The 20,648-nt window shown below is 36.8% G+C and overlaps 1 protein-coding gene across 6 annotated transcripts in view; it reads right to left on the bottom strand.

Annotated features, from left to right (window-relative positions):
* Window positions 1-20,648, bottom strand: part of PTPRM (protein tyrosine phosphatase receptor type M) — a 441,308-nt gene that overhangs the window by 60,089 nt on the left and 360,571 nt on the right. For all 6 annotated transcript variants that reach the window (XM_066561791.1, XM_066561798.1, XM_066561783.1 and 3 more), the window contains one exon: window positions 1,251-1,338. In XM_066561791.1, coding sequence (XP_066417888.1) covers window positions 1,251-1,338 — 88 coding nt within the window. The remainder of the gene's footprint in view (window positions 1-1,250; window positions 1,339-20,648) is intronic.

Here is a 20,648-nt window from a genome sequence, read left to right on the forward strand (position 1 = left end):
CTATTCACATCACTTACTGTAGGTCACTAAGCTGGGAGCTGTTCTCTCCAGACTTGTTACACATGCACCGCAGAGAGGACCTCCTGAGGTGGAGATTCAGAAGTATACAAATGGGCTCTATTTCAGAACCCTCTCTCTGGAAGATCTGTCCTTCTCTCTGTCAAGTCCATGTGGTTCACTGATGAGGAAACCCAGGCAGGTGTTTGCCTGGACAAACACCTAGGATAGGTGCTGAAGTTAGTGCAAATATGCACTACATATTCCTTCCACAGGTCCTCCAAATGTTGAGACAATCAGCATGGCTTATTCTCCTCTGCTGGGTTCTGTATGATTTCTGAACTCAGCAGTATCATAGAAAGATCCCTCCTTAAACATCACTCTTCATCTTCATGCTTACAAAACAAGGTGACAGCTGCTTATTTCTCTGCTTATACCTGCTCATGGTTATCTGGCTGGCTGTTAAAAACACATACACTCCACATCTTTAATTTAGATTTTAAAGTAAAAAAACTTTAAAAGATCATCATCACGTATGTAGGGAAAAGATCATCTCCTACATACACACTGAGAACCTGCCTTTAAGTGCAACAAGAGTAGTGTTTAAATAATATAATTTTACTGAACTTGATATATTTCCTGCCTCCATGTTCATGTGCAACATCTCTAGTCACAATGCTTTGGAATTCTCATAATCCAAGATTTATGGGGTCATAAATCTTGTGAGGGGTCACCAAAGCATGTTATCATCTCCTCAAGTTATTTGATTACTACTATGTCTAATCCTTTTTAAGCCTGGAATTTTAAAGTAAAACATAAAGGTTACCTTTTTTCCTTGAAATCTGTCTAGCCTAAGCCAGGATAGCTATCTCTGTTACTGTGGAACACTTAAGCACTAGTACTGTCAGCTCCTAAAATACCTGATGTGTATTTTAGGTACTGATGTGGGTAAGTCTTGTGCTAAGCTGGCAGGAGCAGTTTGGGACCTGTTAGAGCTGAGTACTGGTTAAAGGTGCTGTTCTCCACTAGCCAAATGCTGATCACAGGATGGAAGGTAAACAGGCAGTTGAGATAATGCATTAAACCTGACAGTTTTCTCAAGAAATAAAAAAAAAGAAACATTTTCCCTCATTTTTATTTTCTTAATTAGGGAAAAGGAATGTAAGCCGGATATAAGCACAAGGTTGGTGGTCATTTGTATCCAGATCTGAAGGGAAGTTTACAAAGTGCAAAATTATGCTGCCAACACTCACATGCAATGATATTCCCATATCTATTTTTCATTCTGTTCTCATCTTTCTTAGCTGAATCCCATGGTGCAGACTGTCCTTCAAAGAAACTCTAAAAAAAGGAAAGAAAGTGACATTAAGAAAAGCATGCAGAAACAGTTACCTTATGGCTAAATAAAAGACAAAGGCAAACAGTACTTGTGGGTGTTGGTGTTGAAGTGGCATTTAAATGATTCATTTATTGAGCAAAAATACGAGTTTCCTGTTTAAATGGTATTTATGCATAGCTCCAGATGTTACTTAAAATTTGACATGAGATTATCTGTGTAATAGCAAGAAGAATTATTTGCAAGTGAAGTGCTATTAAACCTTTCCAAATCTGCTTTCTTGCAACACTGAGAGTCCTTCACTTGAGCTATCCAGATTCCCCGTACAGTTCTCATACACACATGTGAAGCTGAAGGAGCTTCATCATCAGTGTTGGAGCTGCTCCAGTATTTGAGTATAGAAATTACAGACTGTACTGATATGTTTTATTTTTGACATATCCCAAGTTTCATTTACTTGCTGGCAGATGACCTCATGGATCAAAACATATACAGGCATTTAAAAAACCACGGATTCAACTAGCACATGTGTCTTTTTTTTTTCTCTTAAAGACAATTTACAACACCACCACGATGATTATTTTCTCAGAGAATAAAATCAATGTCATTTTTTGAAAGATATATCTCATATCCACCAAACTGCTGTCATTTAGCTTATAAATCTCATGTAAACAAGAAAGTTGAAGGTGCTAAAAGTTTATTTTTACATTAATAAAACACAGAGGCTGCCAAAAGGGCAGCAAGCAAGTCGTTATGCTCTATATGTCCTGTGCTTTCTGTGGTGTAAAAGAGCAGTTGCACAATCTCCTAATTTATGCACTGTATCCATGAGTCATATGATGCAGATACATTTTAAAATTTTGTATTGAAATATTAATCTTGTGTTAAAAAATACTTTGTTGCCAAGCAAACTACTGGAATTATATAATTATTGTGACCAGCACTAACTCATGTCTTCATCTTTTTACTAGAATGACCAGTAGATTAAATCTTTTGTACCATACTAAAGACTAAATAGAGAAAACACAGTGAAGTTTGTATCTCTTTCAAGATCTCAAGACATTCTGAGTGGTTTAAAACAGATAATGCCCATAAAACCATCTACCATCACTGTCTTTTGCCATCAAATTTAAAAAAAGGTGTTTTTAGAATCCCAATGATTTCCAATAACAAAGAGCATAAAAGTCAAACCAAACCCTTGATCTCTTGCTGAAGTCAATAGAACACAAGGGCACTCAGAGTCTAAAATGGCTATTCTTTTCATAAGTTTCCTAGAGTGCTGGTTTCCAATTTATGATCTAGAAATTCCTGGGAATACATGGGCTACTTCTAAAATGTTTATAAATAATAACTCAAGAAAACCGTAAGCCTTGTCAGTGGCTTCAATTTGTTTTTCCTTCATCTTTTCGCACTTTCTTTGAAAATTTTTAACGGTTTGGAAACTGAAATTATTAAAACCCACTAATAAAAATAAATTTCTCCTTACTCATAACATACTATCATTGGGTACAGCTCTGAGAAACACTGATTGCTACCAAGATAGAGAAGTGTAACCCTGTGAATCTTAAGATGATTTACAGATTTGGGGCTTTTTGCCAAAAAGGCGTCAATCGTTATCTGATTATAGATTTGCCAACAGCATCTAAAGCAAGCAGGCCCTCCCACTCTAGAGCACTCCCAACTCAGGCTGGATGGAAATTACTTTTCTAGTAATTTGACCAAACTGCATAAGGAATGACTCTCTGTGGGCAAAGATCTATTACTCAATTTCTTGCAAAGTTCAGACTCTCAGACAAAGCTGGGTGATGAACAATTAAACACAGATGAAGGCAAAGTAGAAATGGAAATGTTCAGCAGCAAAGCTCTAAAGACACAACAAACCAACAATTCATCTGACCTAAAATTTGAAAATTCCAGTTTTTTTACAGTCCTTCTCCAAGAGACTAATGCACAGAATTGATCCATAAGACACTACCCAGCAAATGGTTTTGAGTTTAATTCAGTAAGCATCACATGTGCTGTTACAAAGAAAGAGTCCTGCTGACACAGCTTCTGAGCCCACACTTTGAAATATGGAAGACCCAAATATTCCCAAGAGACATCTTGCTTCTCTCTGTCCCACTAATGAACTTTTACAAAATTGCTTTAAACCAATTGAATAGTAAATCTCTGGAGGCAACTGGGAAAGATTTAGATGGTGCTGAATTCAAGGAAGAAATACACCGGGCAGTGTACTGCTTTCGGAAACTCGTCTGTGTCTCAGATACAATGTACAAGTTCTACTTCTCCCAAGTGTTTGGCACTTCTGAAAACAATGATAACTTTAATGAGCCTTACAGATAAATCATGTTCTAAAAATTTATCTGCAACAAAGATAATTCTGTTCTTTAGAACATATGTATGTCAAACCTCACACAACAGCAAAGACCAGGAAACAGATTTACATTTCCAGCAAGTGCTTACTGACTTCACTTTCTTTATTAAAAATGTGTTACAGAAAAGGAACTCCAGATATTTATTTTTGAGTTTTTATCAATAAATTAGTGAATGAAATAAAACATATCACATGGGGAAAATAAGACATAATTTATGTATATCCATTTTTCTTTTTAATTCATTTTAGGATACACACTGGTATTACAGTGAGAAGAGTACAGCAAAGATAATTGAAGGAAGAGGTATTACAGTGCAAAAGCATAAAAAACCCAGTTATTGTAAAAGACAGCTGGAGTGTCATTTCCTAAATTCCCCGTGTGCTGCCATTACACAAACTGCAACAGAATGATAATCCACAATGTATTGTAAGGAGAAATCTCATTTGTCCCACAAGCAAAGAACAGAGCAGATATTTCATAAAAGATGATCTGTCAAGATCTTTCCTTACTTGTGAGAAATACACGTTTCATTACAGAAATTTTTTAAATCTCTTTTCTGACATATTACTCTCCAGGGATGCTGCTGCACAGCAGCCCACACATTATCTTTGTGGCTATTCATTCTAATTCATCCTTACAAGTTTCTTAAAACTGTGGACTTTTAGGAAGAAATATGGCCCCCAAACAGCTTCACTCCACCAAATGCTTGGCAAGGGCAATGGAGAACTGAAAATGAGTATAGGACATTTCTCAAACAATTTAAAATAAGTATTTCTTCAGCTTGAAATCACACAGAAGCCTGGCTACCCAGCCTCCGTGATCTTCTTGAAAAATGAAATACTCTTCAAGCCAGCTGTTGTTACAGCAGACATTTCAGTATGCATGTCAGCTGCCATTCTGTTAGTAGAAAATATTACAATTAGGATAAAAACACTTTCTGAAGAAAAATTAATTACAGAGAACTGCTTTATATGCAACATGAAAACTGGTCAGTGATGCAGGAGCAGGATCATCTTAGGATGAATGTACTACTTTCATGTGCTTTCACTCAATACTGTAGTGGTTACCATTAAAAATTAAATATTTGCCAAGGGCTAAATCACTGTGACCCTTAGACTAAAAAATAACTGCAATATCTCAAATGAGAAGGGGAGATAATCATTGCAAATACAGATGTTTTAGATTATTCCCTTTCCTAATTTAAAATTCATAAGGCAAAAAAAAAATTGGAAAGGACCTCTATAAAAGTACGGTTTGAAGAGGCTGGAATGTGGAGAACAGGGTGAGATCTTCAGAATAAAATCTGTATCTCTGTTGATTGTCATCTTTGCCAACACACTTTCTATCCCAGATTTCATGTTTCCAGATAAGGATACTTAAAAAAAATACCTATTTCTAAGTGCTTTAAGGTCTACAAATGTAAAGTGTGGAATTACTATTTTTATTATTAGTCAAAAACCAAGCAGCAATTTTTCCAAAAAACACTTTGTAGTTGCTAGGTGACAACAGTGTAGTCTCTTACAATGTCATTTACAAAATGCAAACTCTTATGTAAAGAAATAAGAAGTAAAGGATATCATAAATCTCTCTCTGCCTACTTAATAAGCAAGAATATTATTTTTAGGTACAAAGACACACTACTGCACTGTGTAACAATCTTAAGTTTGGCCTGTGAATTTCTTTTTAAATGTATCAACCTTTATGGTATCTGATTTTCTCTACTGACTCTTGAGTTCCTTCACTGGTAGCTTTCATTTCCCATTGCCATTTCTAAATAAGCAGATTATGATGTCTTTTAACAACACTGGTAATTTGATGTATCCAGTTATAAATACCTCTGGATTTGTTTTTAAGTTACATGCAGAGAGTTATGCATACTGTCTACTTTAAGCCAGACCAGACAACTAAAGTGATCCTAATGGAGGTCCTTGTCTAAACTCAGTTAGCTAGAGAAGAAACTTATATTTCTACAATAGCCCTTTGAGTTGCACCAAAATTAGATGCCTAAACTGCCCTGAATTTGATAGTGAAGATTCATTACTAGTTTAACACTAATGCTGTGTCCATTTTATATGTGGAGGTTACAGATGGGAAAAAATGCATCCATTAAAATTTGAGTAAAGATCTCAGGGTCACATTAGACTCTTTGTATTTACAAACCCTACTAAATTCACATTTAAGCAAGTCCATAAATGTTTGGAGGACAAGGATCTTCAGGCTTGTTTAATGAATACTGCAAGATTTGTGAGTGCCGTAAATCTGTCAGTTCATTGGATTTTCAGTATTCAGAATCTGCTAAATATCTGGAATATTAAGATGTTCTTGTGACAACAACATTAACTGTTTTGGTTTTTTTAAACAGAAAATTGAAATAATCAAATTCCATTTGTTGATAAATCAGTATTTAGACTATTAAGGAATTAAACAGGATCCCTGAAAGTCATGTTAAAAGAAATGTGCTAGTCACTTTGAGGGAAGCTTTCATCATTGAAAATGCATCACCTGTAAGTAATAGATCTCCCCAAGTGTTTGGGAGCAGTGGCAAATGATTTCAGTGATGGCAACCCCGAGTTTGCAAGCAGCTCTTCCTACTTCAGTCACTGCTTTGGTCACTGAGAGAGCATCTGTGGATGACAGCCTGCCACTAGAGAATATATTCACCATCAGCTTTTCCTTCTCTGTCAGCTTCAATCACTGAGAATTATGTCCAGTTTTCAAATAATGGAATTTAAAAAAACATTTTACTGTGCCTGTCCTTGAAAAGTGTCTGTTGCAAGAGCCAATGTGAAAATCTATCTCATCAATGTAAACTGCCTTTAGAAGCTATAAAGCACTTACTGGTGTGTTACTGTAGCCTAAGTCTGAACACAGGAAAAAAAAAAAAACCCAAAGCCCAATAAAGACTGTAGCAAATAGAATATATTGAGGTTATTGTTAAAACTGCCTTGTTGTGTTCAGATTTCTCTGATAAAATTAGGCTGATAGTTTACATAAGGTTTTCTAGGAGTGAGAGGTAAGATGCAGATTAGTTTTAAAGCAGATACAGAGTTAATAGTCTGACATACAGCTCCTCTCTGATATTGTTCCCAATGCTCCTTTATGTGGTTGTTCCTCCTTGAACTGATGTACAAAAACCCAGAAACACCCATTCAAGGGTTTGCATAGCCAGAGGTAGAAAACAGTCTTTTCTTTCTCAGGTGAATTTAGGTTAGTCTGCATTACACATGAGAAGAGTAGGAAAGCAAAAGTCCTTCTAGTCTTTTGAGACACTAAACATCATACTAACTGCCTACATTAAATGTTGAAATGGAAGGGGAACTATTACCTCCTCCACTGACCTACTGCAGCATGCCTTAACACTTGGATTTCAAAACAAGGACTAAAACCACACAGGTAAGACAAAATCTGGTACTAACTCTGTGATTGCATTGGTGTGCTCACTTTTCAGAGGCAGTGCTTTCAGTCAGTGCATTTTCTAATATGTTTGTATTTTTAAATGCATAGGCTTTGCTACTCCCTGGACAACTGGGCAGTCTAGTCAACCTATAGCAGCACAAAGAAAACATACTAAAACGATAAACTGTTTCAGTATTGTGCTATGAATGACCTAGATACTTGCACCAAATACCATGAGTTAGCTCTAGTTGACAACAGCATTGGGAAATAGACATGAAATTTAGTTACCACTCTAGGACAAGAGAGTAGCTCACTAGAACAGAGAAGTAACTTAAGTGAAAGTGACTTGTCAGTCACTGTGAAAATTGTGAAGGTGTGGCACACCTACAGGAATAGCAGGTTGTGAGTACCAGCCATTCTGAAGGCTAGCTTTTAGGTGCTAAGAGCATTTGAACAAGATAATCAAGAATAAGTTTTTGTTTTTCTACCTAGTCGTATATTTGACAGTGTCTAGAGTTGCTTGGCCAAAAAACCCAGGGGATGAGGTGATCTGAGAGACTTTAGGAGAACAGGTGGCATGGCTGGAACCACCACACAGACCCACCTGAATTCTCACCTGGAATGTGTTCTCACATGTGGAATGAAAGCTGTGTGATTTGTAAAACTGCACATATTGGTGATTGAAATATTTTGGTAGCTTAGTACATTTAGTCCCCAATAACCAATTGTCATTTGGTTTTAAATCATGAAAAGACTGCAAAAACAGAGTGTCATAGAGTACTTCTGTAATAACTAATGAAGAATTACTTTCCATATATTTGTAACCCAACTTATTTCTAAGATCTGTTCATGTAACTTATTTTCTTGCTATCTAACACTGAAGATAATACCTGAAACTCACCTGTAATATTCAACAGCAGGAATAGAAATCTTTATAGATTCTGCAGAGCAGTCTGAAGATTTGACAGATTGCCTAGTTTTGATAGGCTTTCAGAACCATTACCATTTCACCTACTTAAGTTTTAAAAACTCCATTACTTTTATTCCTTTAAAATTCCTTAAGACTACTGTATAAGGAAAGATTTTAGAAATATGGTGAATTAGTAAGAGGACTGCAATAAAGCATACAATTAAAATTCTAATTTAGAAACTTATTCCCTGGCATACTACACAGCAATAACTTAACCTCATTAATCTTCCTGATTTATCTCCAGCAGAAAAATATAGTATGCTGATAGGATTTCATGATCCTTTTTTATAGAAAGGGCCCTCTGGGTACAATATGTACACTTGTACTGTAACTAAACTGCAGGATATATTATTTTTTACTTGTGTGTAAAGGAAAATAAAGTTGGTCTCAAGCAGTACTTATTTCCTCTTATGAAAATGAATTTCCTACTTTTGGAGGATTTAATGAATACTTTTCATGTACCGCATATGGGTTTATCTTATCTTCCCATTCTCCCATTCCTCCCCACCTTTTATTTTCTTTACACAGTATGTAATTAGGAGTGTGAACTTGAGCAAGACTCATGACTGTAATGTCTGTAAACATAAAGTAAATGAACACAGGTTACTCTGAATACCAGATAGTTCTATGCTGTGATAGGAAACCAGAGAAAGACTTTGACCACCACAAAGGCACAATCTATCCTCTTGCGAACAAAACTATTTGCATCATTATTCATGAACTGTGCCATCTCCTTGCTTCCCCCCATGCTGTTCCAAAGGATGTAATTACACATTTGTTGTACGCATGTGAGCAAAGAATGGTGCAGAGTCATTTATTTCTTAATGAGAAATCCCACCCACCAGGACACAGGTATTTCTTCACTACAAAGATGGTGAGGCACTGGAGCAGAGAAGTTGTGGATGCCCCATCCCTTGAAGAGTTCATGGCCAGGTTGGATGGGGCTCCGAGCAATAAGGGAGAGATGTCTCTGTTCATGGCAGGAGGGGAGGAATGAGATGATCTTTTATGTTCCTTCCGACATAAACCATTCTGGGATTCTATGATTTACACAAAAGGGGCAGGGCTCCAGGTCACCTACAGTCCACTGAATGTGTAGGTAAGGTAAATCCTAAATTGACTTCTTTACGCTGTCTTTGGAAGGCTAACATGTAAATACCTCAAAGGACTTGGAAAGAAAGAAAACATTGTGGTTACTATGACACGGTTTGAATGAGGCCAAAACAAAGAGGTGTCTTAAAATGTTGTTTGAAAGCAGAGGCATTAAATTTGAGCTAATGTAGGTCTCCAAGGTACCATTATAACCAGATTTTTCACCTCTTGTTTTTAATTTCCAATTTATTCAGGAAACTATTTTTCAAGTCCCTTTCTGCCAAGCAAAACATTCCTTCCACAATGCTACTCAGAACTCAGAGGTACATCACTCCTAGATTTTTTTTAATGTACTCAGAATGTTAGTAGGCAGATGGTTTCTAAAAACTGGTTTAATGTACTTGAGAGCTTTGAGAAAATTATTTGGAATCTTTTTGTGCACTTTAAATTTTAATTCAAAAAGCTAATAAAAGATGTAAATATTTTTTCTGAGTCTAGCCCATTTTTCCTCCTAAAGATTAGCACTTTGATATTTGATTTACTTTACAAATAATAAAACTTGCCCCAGGGAATGGTTTCAAAGAGCTAATGAAATATTATTAAACTAGAGCATAAAGATACAATGTGCTGTGAAAAAAGAAGGCAAGGACTGCAGATTTTTTCTTCCTGCAGTAAAGAGAAGGGTTTGCAATTGGTTTAAAATATAACAAAAAGATAAAACAAATGGAAGAAAAGAAAAAAAAAATTAAAATGAAAAACTCAGAGTGAGACAGAGAGGAGAGGGGAAGAAATTACAAAAAAAATTCCAGGCACCAGAAGAAAAAGTCTACATTTGACTGAAGTGGTGAGCTAAGTTTTGTGTTTCAGCCATTAAAATTTTCTGTTCAATTGTGTTTTACATAGTGATTGATGAGAGGTATTTCATTTATTGCTTAGATATGCTATGTAATGAACAAAACAAGGCTTAAGGATTCCAAGAAACTTTTCTGAAGTGGGAAATACTTTCCATGGGAAAATATTTTTCCATGACTTGACTGACCCTGTAAGCCTGTGACATTGTTCTTTGAGTAATTATATTATTTGAAAAGAGACTATTTAATACCTGTGCCCTTCTGCTTACTGAAGATTATTTCCTATGAAAGGTGATCAACATTAAACTTGTGGACACATGCATTGATAGGAAAGGTGACTTCCAACACATTTCTAGGTAATCCAGTAGTATTTTTGTCTGATTTTATCAGCATAGATCATTGTAATTGAGACAGTGCTCTGACCTCAGAATTCACAAGAACTGCCTGACTTTAAATTATCAGCTAACTCAGGCAGAGAAAACCTGATAAGATCTTCAAATCCCCTGTAAAAACAAGCTGTTTGTGATTTAGAACCACACAATTTGGAAAAACCTTCAATGTAATAAAATTCCCTGAAGGAATAGAAAACAGCACGTGGAAAAAGGAAACAAAAGCAAACTAATGTTGAATTTGAAAAGTGAATAAACCCCTCCCCTATCTTCATCCAAGCTGTAATGTACACACAGCTGATCTAACCTTTCAGAAGTGATAAAGCACCCCTCAGATTTGGCTCACTAAGTGGGCCTCAAGGGTTTCCATGAGTGTATCTCGGCTGCTCTAGTTAATATAGTTTGAATAGAAGATAAGAGAGAAACAAAGCTCACATAAGAAGATTTTAATTCTGCTACAAGGCAACACTGACATCACATTTAACTACAAGATAAAAGCCAGAAAACACTAGTGTGCACAGATGGAACACAAATATTTTGCACTGTTTTTTTCCCCATTGATAAGATAGAACTTTTCAAGGGAAGTAAGAGCAGTAGGGTATGCTAAAACAGATAAAGGTCTACTTGCAGTGCCCTTTCAAAAACATTGTGCTGGCTCATTACATTTTTTGATCTTCACAGGAAACTTTGGTGTCTCAATGTCTGCTTTGCTTGTTTGCAAATATACTGTTTGCTAGCACATATAAAGTCAATCAGTTACTCCTCTGGGCTTGACTTTTAGGCCAGCAGTTTCCTTGTTCTAAAGAAAAAAGATGTCCTATCTAAAAGCTACATGTCTATTTATCACTTTTGCTGGCTGGCATCCAGTCCCTGAGCTGATCATTTGGTACACTTTCTGCTTTGGGGAGAGCAGTAATGGGTCACAGTAGAGCCACTGAGAACTTCCACAGCAACGGGAGCCCCCGCTACTTCACTGCTCAGAAATCCTGGCTCTGGGTTTTAAAGTTATGTTCCCTTTTCCCAGACATCCCTCTGCAGGCTCTCACTCTGTAATTGCTTCCTGTCAATCATCTCCCCTTTGGACAACTGCACACTTACTGGAAAGGTGGATAAAACCTTCAAAAAAATGGTGTTGGTCCTAGACGATTTCCCATCTGTCTGAGAAACTACTCAAAGAATAATACAGAGTATTTAAAAGCACATAAAGATAATCAGAATAGAAATAGTAGAGGTAGTAATGGGATTGACAATGATGACAAGCGTTGCTGTCAATTGTTAACCTAATCATTTTTAGTTTGCTCACTGTACACTGACAGACAGCAGACCTTCAATACAGCCCCAAGACTACTCATTAGAACAAACAGTGTCTGCTTAGGCACACTAATGAAGAGCTGCAGCTCACCAACCTGAAGTGCCTTATTTTGATGCTTGAAATGTATAGACAGCACTTCCTCATTCTAAGAGAGGGAACCCTGCAGAAATTCATCAACCAGGCTTAAAACCAGACAGTTCATTCAAATATACAATGCACTGAATCAAGGCTACTCAAATGACCCAGGCTCAGCTAATGGATAATGTGTAGTGGAAGTACTCTGTGGAAATTAACAATAAGGGAGGGACAAAAGGGCTTGCTGTTCCTAAATGCTCTTATTTGAAGAGCAGTTCTGCATCATTCATCTAACATCTGATATGTGATACTAATATTTTCTCAGTAGCAAAATAAAATGCATATGTGACAATTCCACTATAGCTTGTATTTACAGGAGCTTATTGATGGACATTTTGATTGTCCAGTTCTCTTTTTATGTAACCACCTATTATATTCCAAGAGAGAAACTTTCAAAGAGCTTTGAAAGAACTTGTATTGACCTTGTGCAATACAATGGGGATCTCTGAATGTCCCAGTGCAAATATGTCTTTCTTAATATTTATCACTGACACAGCTACATTCAGAGAATACACTCTGCAAGTGAAATAAGTACTGAATTAACTAACAGAAAAGATCTATCTCCAGCAATAATGATGGAGATGGGAATTTGAGTGTCACGAGTTACTTACTGAGCAGATGTGCAACAAGAATGTCTCTTCTCCTCTAGTTTGGTGGTGTTTTAAAATTACTACGTACAAGTAACACAGTTTAGTAAATTAACAACCCAAATGTAATACTCACAGCAAACAGACTCCAGTAAAAAAAAAAAAAAAGAAGAAAAAAAAGGGAAGAAAAGTAGCATTGTTTGACAGAACAGTCTTTTTTTCTAAAGGACAATGTGGTGAGGACATGAAGTAAAGAGAGCTTACCTGAAAAGTTACCAAGTCTATGTTAACACAAACGGATTATGAGACATGAAACTTAACAAAGAAATAAAGGGTTAGTCACAAAGAGAAAATCAGTGCAAAATATTGTTTATATTCAGAGCCTTAGGAACAGAAAAGGAGCAATCATAGTTTGGCACTTAGATCATACCTATGACATTATTCTGTGGATTTTTTCCTGGTGTGCAGGACTCTTCTGAACATGTCACCTAGCTACTCTTTTGTTCAGATTCTGATCTTGCTGAGTATCAAAACAATTCTTCAGTAATGAAGATTCAGGTTTAATGACTTGATGTGTAATTTTGGCTTCTGCAATCTGCTTCTTGATTTTATCTTTTGCATAAACTGAACAAAACACAGCAATTTATTAGCTATCCGTGGACATTTCAAGATTTATATACATTGCAGCTCTAAATTTTTATTCTACATTTCCTTTCATTAGAACACTGCACTCAAGCTAGATTCATTGAGGCAAGCCAACATTATAACAGCTCTGTTGAATAGCAGCAAATGCCTTTATTTTCTGCATCCCTCTATAAAACAAAACTTTAAAAAATTTGAGTCTCTATATAAATATTTCCCTTAGAAGACAATACAAAGATTCCAGGCATCTGTTTCTCATTAAGGCAATTACTAGTTGTTTAAAATAGCAACCCAGCAAAGTCCCTATTTATTAGATTTATTAATAAACTCCATGAACCAAATTCTGCAAATGGACCACGATAAAATGATGAAGAGTAAGCTAAATGGACAAGAGTGACCTGGCACTGAAATGTTCCAATCCTGACATTAGGTGGAATAATCAATATCCAGTCTAAACCTCCCCTGACACCAACTTGATGCTGTTTACTTTTGTCTTGTTGCTTGCTACGTGGGACAAGAGATCCATCCCCACCTGGTTACAACCTCATTCCAGCTGAAGAGAGAGGTAAGGTCTTACATGTCTCACTCTGGCTCCCTACCTTGCTCTATGTCAGCCTGAATCTTAGTTCCATAAGAATACATTTAAAAGTATATCTGAGACAATACCTCAAAAGAGTATGGTTTGGGGTTTTTTTTGTATTAGGTACTTGAATGTGGAAGCTATCATTCATTGTAACTTCACTGTAGTCAAAACAGCTGGCAACTAAACTTGTCATATCACCTAAAATACGAACACTTAATACGATACCAGATCAAACTTGAATCCTGGCGCAAATCAAGACAATTTTTCTGCTTTTCATTAGAACATGCTGAAACTTTTCCAGGTGTGGGCAGAAACTGTATGGTGAATGAAGTACTTCACTGCTTTATGCACATGAATTTCAGCATAATGTGGTGTGCATTAGTGACAATCAATATAGTACTTTCTATAGAGTACTTTTTTCCCTTTTTCTTCATGAAAACAGAGAGGAAACCAATCTTTTAAGGATTTTTTTCAGTATTATTGCACTATTAAGCTTGAGCACTCCAAAACACTGCTGCCCCACATTAAAACAGTCATATGGGTAGCACTATCCAAATATTTCATGACACCAAAAAAAAATCATCTTACTATTACACTTCCAGATTTGTCAGTCAGGTTTCCAGGGACTCTGGCAGGAAGTGAGCTTCAGGTATGCTCAGGTATGTGCAGGTATATGCTTCATACTGATCAAGCACAAGCAGACCTCTGTGTCAGTGTGCAGTTAGACCAAAACTTAGTAACTTCATTAGTTTCCTGGCCCTTGGAAAAGGACTATTTTTAAAAGATGCAACCTGATCCCCTACAAGATATTTAAGGCAATTCCACTGTAGCATACCTCAGCTAAAAGAAAACACACTCCTAGTTATGTCAAAATGAAAGACATGCTTCCCAACTAGACTGTCCTTCTACATAAGCAATGTTCAAATATCAATTAATGGCAGGAATAAAGTGTTTATAAAAAATGCCACTAAAAGTTAAGAAACACACAGTCTCAATAGCAAGAAATAAAAAGCAATCCACAAAACAGTTAAACTTCAAAGAAGCCATAAATCCTGCACATAGCACAGCTTTTCTAGCTTTCTTTGTGTGCCAGAGATACACATGCTTAGTAAATACCAGTAAAATAAACACAAATGCTGTGGAAAAAACTGACAAATGGAGGGAAAATATGCCAATCTCACACTAGATCTACAATTAAACATATAAAAGCATGAACAATTTATGTGATTTTCCTTGTATTCGAACAGTTTTGTATGTTCCAGCTACTGTCGCTTTTATAGACTTGATTCACAATGTAACCATCAAAACTCAAAATTCAAGCTGCTGATGTTGTAAAAGAAGAGACAATTAAAAAGTCAGTTGCAAAACCGAAATGTGTAGAAAACTACTAGGAAAGCAGCAAGACACCAAATTTTCTTATATTTAAATGTGTTTCCCAGTGCAAAACCAAAGCATATGCTTTGGTGTGGTTTGGAAGCTCAACCTGTTTAACTTCAAAATTCAGATAATGGTGCCCCTTTTGCTCTCCAAAACATGAGAAATGGTTTACTGCCCACACTAGGAGTTTCACTACCTCAATGTACTCTAATCAGTACAACTCTCTTGAAAGGGTCTAATTAATGGAAATGAGACTCTTTGCAGAATAAAGAACTGCTCAGCATAAAGGCTCAAGGATTAGGCTTTAGCACAGCAACTACATGCATTTATATGAAAGTATTTTACAACTGAATATCTTTCATTTTTCCTCTTTCCCTTTACAGCATTATCAAGCTGCAGCCCAGTCCACAGCAGTCCTGCAGTCTACCAGTAAGGCAGTGGACCTGGAGAACTGCTGGTAAAAGAAACAAACTAGAAAACACTGAGGATGCTATCTGAGTTAAGAAGCAGTTTGTGTCCTTTATAAACTGAAGTGATGTTAGTTCTATAAAATTGACTACCAGTAAGGCAAAAAAAAAAAAAAAATTACTATTTCACATCACACTGTTTGCTGTGTATATACAAGAGTATTGATTTATTTTTTTCCTTTTGATGTGAGTTAACAGCCACAGTGGGTCAAACCAGAGGTCCATACAACCGATTAGTTTTTCTACAACAGAACTAGTAGCAGATGTTTACAAAAAAGTACGAAGAATAGAGCAAACAGAGAGTGAATCTTTCCCCAGCATACCCTTTTAGCTTCTAGCAATCAATGGCTTTCCTGAGCAATCTCTTCCTCAGCCAGAGACTGCACACAGCCATTGTGTTTAATAATGAATTTTTCTAGCCCATTTTTTAACCCATTTATAATTTTGGCTTCACAGCATCTTGAGGCAATGAGCTCCACGATGTAATTATGTGCTGTGTGAAAAATATTTCCTTTTGTTCATTTTAAACCTGCTGCTTAATAGCTTTGTTGGGTGCTCCTGATTTCCTGTATTATAAGAAATAATGAATAATTGCTGTTACCATTGCAGAAGTAACACTGATCTCTGGCACAGCTCAGAATATCCTAAGGGGGTATTACAGCAGCCAGGAATGGGTAATATTTCACTGTCCTAGAACGAAAGTAGAGACTTGGTACTGGACCAGATAAAGTGGCTCTGTGGCATTTGTAAGGATTTCCTTACTCATATAATCTTTACCTAGTTTATTATGCCAGCCTTAGGGAAGCTGTGTACAACAGTATTACACAGAGCATAAAAGCTGGAGTTAAGTATGAGTGGGTGAATGAGCAAAACTACAAACCCGAATTTCAGAGGTTTACTTTAGTTTTCTTTGTCCAGCTTGACAAGTGACACCAATGAAAAACAGAAACAATTGCAGGTAAAAAAATCAAGGCTAAGTGAACAAAAGCTCAGCAGATATCACAGCCTAATACAGAGGACACTGTTACTGAAATACTTTTCAAGCAAACAATACACTAAAGTGTTCTGGCATTGACTAATGGTTGACAGCACATGGAAGAGCAATACTGGGATCACAAAAGACTGACAAACTGTTGCATGCAGACTTTCTCAAGATTAAAAAGCATGTGTCTCAACTTGACAGTCATGCTTAGATTCAGAGGACTTTGGAAGGACATGAAAAATCTAAAAAGAGCATCGCACTACAAGCTTTTCCCCATCTATTTAAGTCCCCTCTGTCCTTTTCTAACTATTCATGTGGGGTTGGAGGTGGCTGCTTTTACTGCTATTTCCTGAGTAGAGGATGCAGGATCTGACCTACCTTTCTAACATTTGTTATGTCATACTGGAAGTCTGTTGTTTGGCCATCATTTTTGGCAAGGAAAAGCACAGAGATGGCTCATGGAGATATTTAGTGTAAACAATGGGAATGGTAATATTATCTCATTTCAAAACTCTAAGCTCTGTGATACAACCAGGTATTTAAGCATCAAAGGCAAAGTGTTCCTTTGTCATCTCCCAGACTAATCAGAAACTATGCTTACTTCAGGAAGCAATACTGCAACTCTGTGGAAGCTTCCACCGTCCCAAAGTAAGCAGTAGGAGGCCTTCTATTTAGAAAGGAACCCTTTATGTATAGGTCAGAGACAAAAAGCTACAATTTTACCAAAAGAGCTTATGTCCCCTTTATTGCAGGCTCCCTTGTTAGCTGAAGGCAGCCACAGCTATGTCTGCCTCTAAACAGCCCCAGCCCAAGCATCAAGGAAGGTCCTCACTTCTTTTTTTATTCCCTTTGGTGTGTGATATAGGAGCAGAGATCATCTGTCTGTTGGAGACCCAGACCTGTCTCTTTTAGATACAAGAACTTCTTTTCTGTAATATACTAAGAACAGTTATTATAGCATAGGCAAACACCTAAAGCTAGATGAGTAATAACTGGGCTCAGCTGATTTTTACAGAAACATGATCCATTTATTTTTAACACAGGCCAAAGCAGAACACTGTCAGTCATGAATCTTTTTAAGACCTTAAGGGGAAGAAACTGCACCATTTCTGTGGATGGATATTCAAGCTTCTTCACCATTATATGAGCCTGTCTATGATGTCCCTTGTGTGGCTTCCATTTATGTAAATTGTAAAATGTAAAACAGGAAAGAAGGTATATTCAAAGCAACTTCAAAACAGCCCCTTAAGCCCCTTTAAAACCAACTGAACTTAAACATGTGCTTAAGGTCTTCCCTATCTTGGATTCCAAATCACGCTGTAGATCTAAACCTTTCAGCTTTTGTGTGTGGATTTATGTTGAGTGACTCTGACCTGCTGTTTCTGTCTTGTGAAGAAGTGTCAATATGAATTTTCATCAGTCTTGAACTGAGCTGCAACCCCAGTAACTCCAGTAATTTTACATGGCTGCCATAATGTCATTTCTGAAATAGTGACTCTCACTGACAGTATTTCACAAGTCCCCAAAGCCAGCCTGCTTTTCCTTCTGCTCACCTCGTGGGCTGCTTTGTTCCCATGGGTACTCTGGACTTCCCATCAGGATTTTCTGCCCATCATTCCCCTGCTAATTTTTGCCTGACCAAGGTACCTGCATCTTCTCACAGCTGTTTAGCAGGCCATGTCCCCTACACCTCTGAAATGATTTGCTGTGCACCCAGGTGACCTCACTGTTAATTCATAAGACAGATGCAGAGCCAAGCAGCTCAGAAAACAGCACAGCCCCACGACAGTGCAGGCAGGGGCATCACAGAGACCCGGCATGATGGGTAAACCAGGGGAGCAGCTATCACATAGAGACAGAGGCAATGGCAGGAAACCAGCAAGAGAGCAGAGAAGCTTGCCAGCCCCCTTGTCTGCCCAATTATGACCTGGAAGACTTTCAGTGGACTTAACACTTCCTGCAGACTCTTTTGGGCCAATCAAATCAGTATGCTGCAACCAAAAAAAAAAAAAGAAAAAAAAATTCCTGCTGGAAAATGATAAGCATCTGTTCCATTGACAGGACAATCACTAAAACACTACAGGAAACATGCAAGAAGAAGTGTTGCCTTCCAGTTAGAAAATGTCTTAAAAGACACTCTGAGCCACAGGCTACATAAAAATACAAATTTTTATTTCCTGAAAAATTTGTAATGGCTACTTTAACTTATTTAAAACTAATGCATTATAGAAAATATTGCATATTTTACACATGCTGTGGATAAACTGATGCTAAATGAAAACCCCAATTGCTAAATTATGCTAATTTGATTTGAAAAGTGTTCCTCTCACTTTCCAAACAGCCAGTAATAATGCTCTGGTCATGAGACCAGCAATGGACTAAAATGCGTAATTATTTGTAGTGAATAAATGCAATCTGTAGAAAACACATCGTGTATATATAATTAATAGATTATAATTGCATTTAACATCATCTGCATAATTCAAAATGGAATAGCTACATGACTGATTTTTTATGTCTTTTTAAAGGGCACTAATAAAATATGAAGAAGGTAAAGAAGGCTTATATGGGTAGGAAGTAATGAATAATATCTTGAACATTAAAGCACAATATATTATTCTGTGCACATAAATAGGACCAATTCATTTTTGCAGGTGCAATGGGAAAAGTATGGTACATCAGCACTTTTCCAAAGTAAATAATATGTTAACTGAAGAAGAGATTACAGATTCTGATCAAATATTCAATATCTTATTTGAATAATTAATAAGTCAGGCTAGTGCAAATATGCAGCAAATGGCCTGCAACATTTCAAAAACTTTTCTTTGTTGCAAATCATACTTGTCACTAGCATTTAGAATGTTTAACCTATCACCTAACAGCTGTGAGCATTAAAGGCATTCTTGCAGATTTCCCTCTGGAAATTCACACTATGACTGAAATGACGTTCAGTGGCCTCATTTAGTTTCCTACCGTCGTGTTCAATAGCCCATAACAATACACAGATTGGCTAAATCTGAAATTAAACCCTGATTTCAATAGGTATAGAGAGAGCATAAATTTCATACCAGGTAAAGCACAGTAGCAAGATCAGTCAGCAAAAATGACTTCACTAATGGACAACCAGAGTAAAATATACTGAGAAGTCTGCTTAGTACAGTTTGACTGTTTCTCAACCTGTGGCTGCCAAAGGGGATGAAGACAAGACAGGCAGGAGAATAATGTTCAACAGATTCCACATGCTAAAATAGTGGAATGATGTGCGAGTGTTTGTTATTAATAAGAATATACCTCTGAGTACCTCTTCTCTAGGAAGAAAGCAGTACGATGGAAAAGGTTAATCCTTTCCATTAATGTTATATAACCCCTCTCTTAATTACTTGGACTTATCACATGTGCATACAGGATTTTCAAAGATCCTCTCAGTACTAAGTTGACAATAATCACTGAAACTTTGAAACTATTTCTTTTATTGCTCCAGTTTTACATTGCACACACCCATAGATCTTTCCAGAATAAACTGAGAAAGATTTTGCCATGTCTTCAGAGAATAAAAGATCCTAATGATGGAGTCATAGGTCAATAAAAAGGGGAGGAAGATTAAAACCAGTTGTGAAAGACTGCTGTGATGGCTGGACTCAAGATGGGAAAAAAACCCCACAATCTCCTAAAGCAAATTGAAACTTAATTACCATGGGATAATGAAGTGCCAGAGGCACATCCACAAAACTGCATGCAACAGTTAAAATTATCCATTTTAAATGGTTTTGCAGACTCACTCATTAAGGATCAGGAATAACATCAGAGGTGCTTATCATGCTTTAAATTCGCTTTAGATTTTCAGTTCAGCTATGCTGAGATACAAAACAAATATCTGCTAAATATCAGATCATGGAAAAGACTCCCAGGGCATCTTCAGGACAAGAAAAATGACATGTTACAGCACATTTTTTCTTGCTGACATATTTTGTACTCATTCATATGTTTGCCTCAGCATGAACCAGGACTACCAGACTCAGAAGAAGCAGGGAATGATTGAAATAGCTGCCAGAGTTTCTACACAAGAACAACCTGCACTTGTTTATCCATTCCATTGATCAGCTTAAGAATCTATATCTTACGACTTTTGAGTGGACCAACATTTTTCTGAATGGATC

The sequence above is a fragment of the Molothrus aeneus genome, chromosome 1, assembly GCF_037042795.1.
Source record: "Molothrus aeneus isolate 106 chromosome 1, BPBGC_Maene_1.0, whole genome shotgun sequence".
NCBI lineage: Eukaryota > Metazoa > Chordata > Aves > Passeriformes > Icteridae > Molothrus > Molothrus aeneus.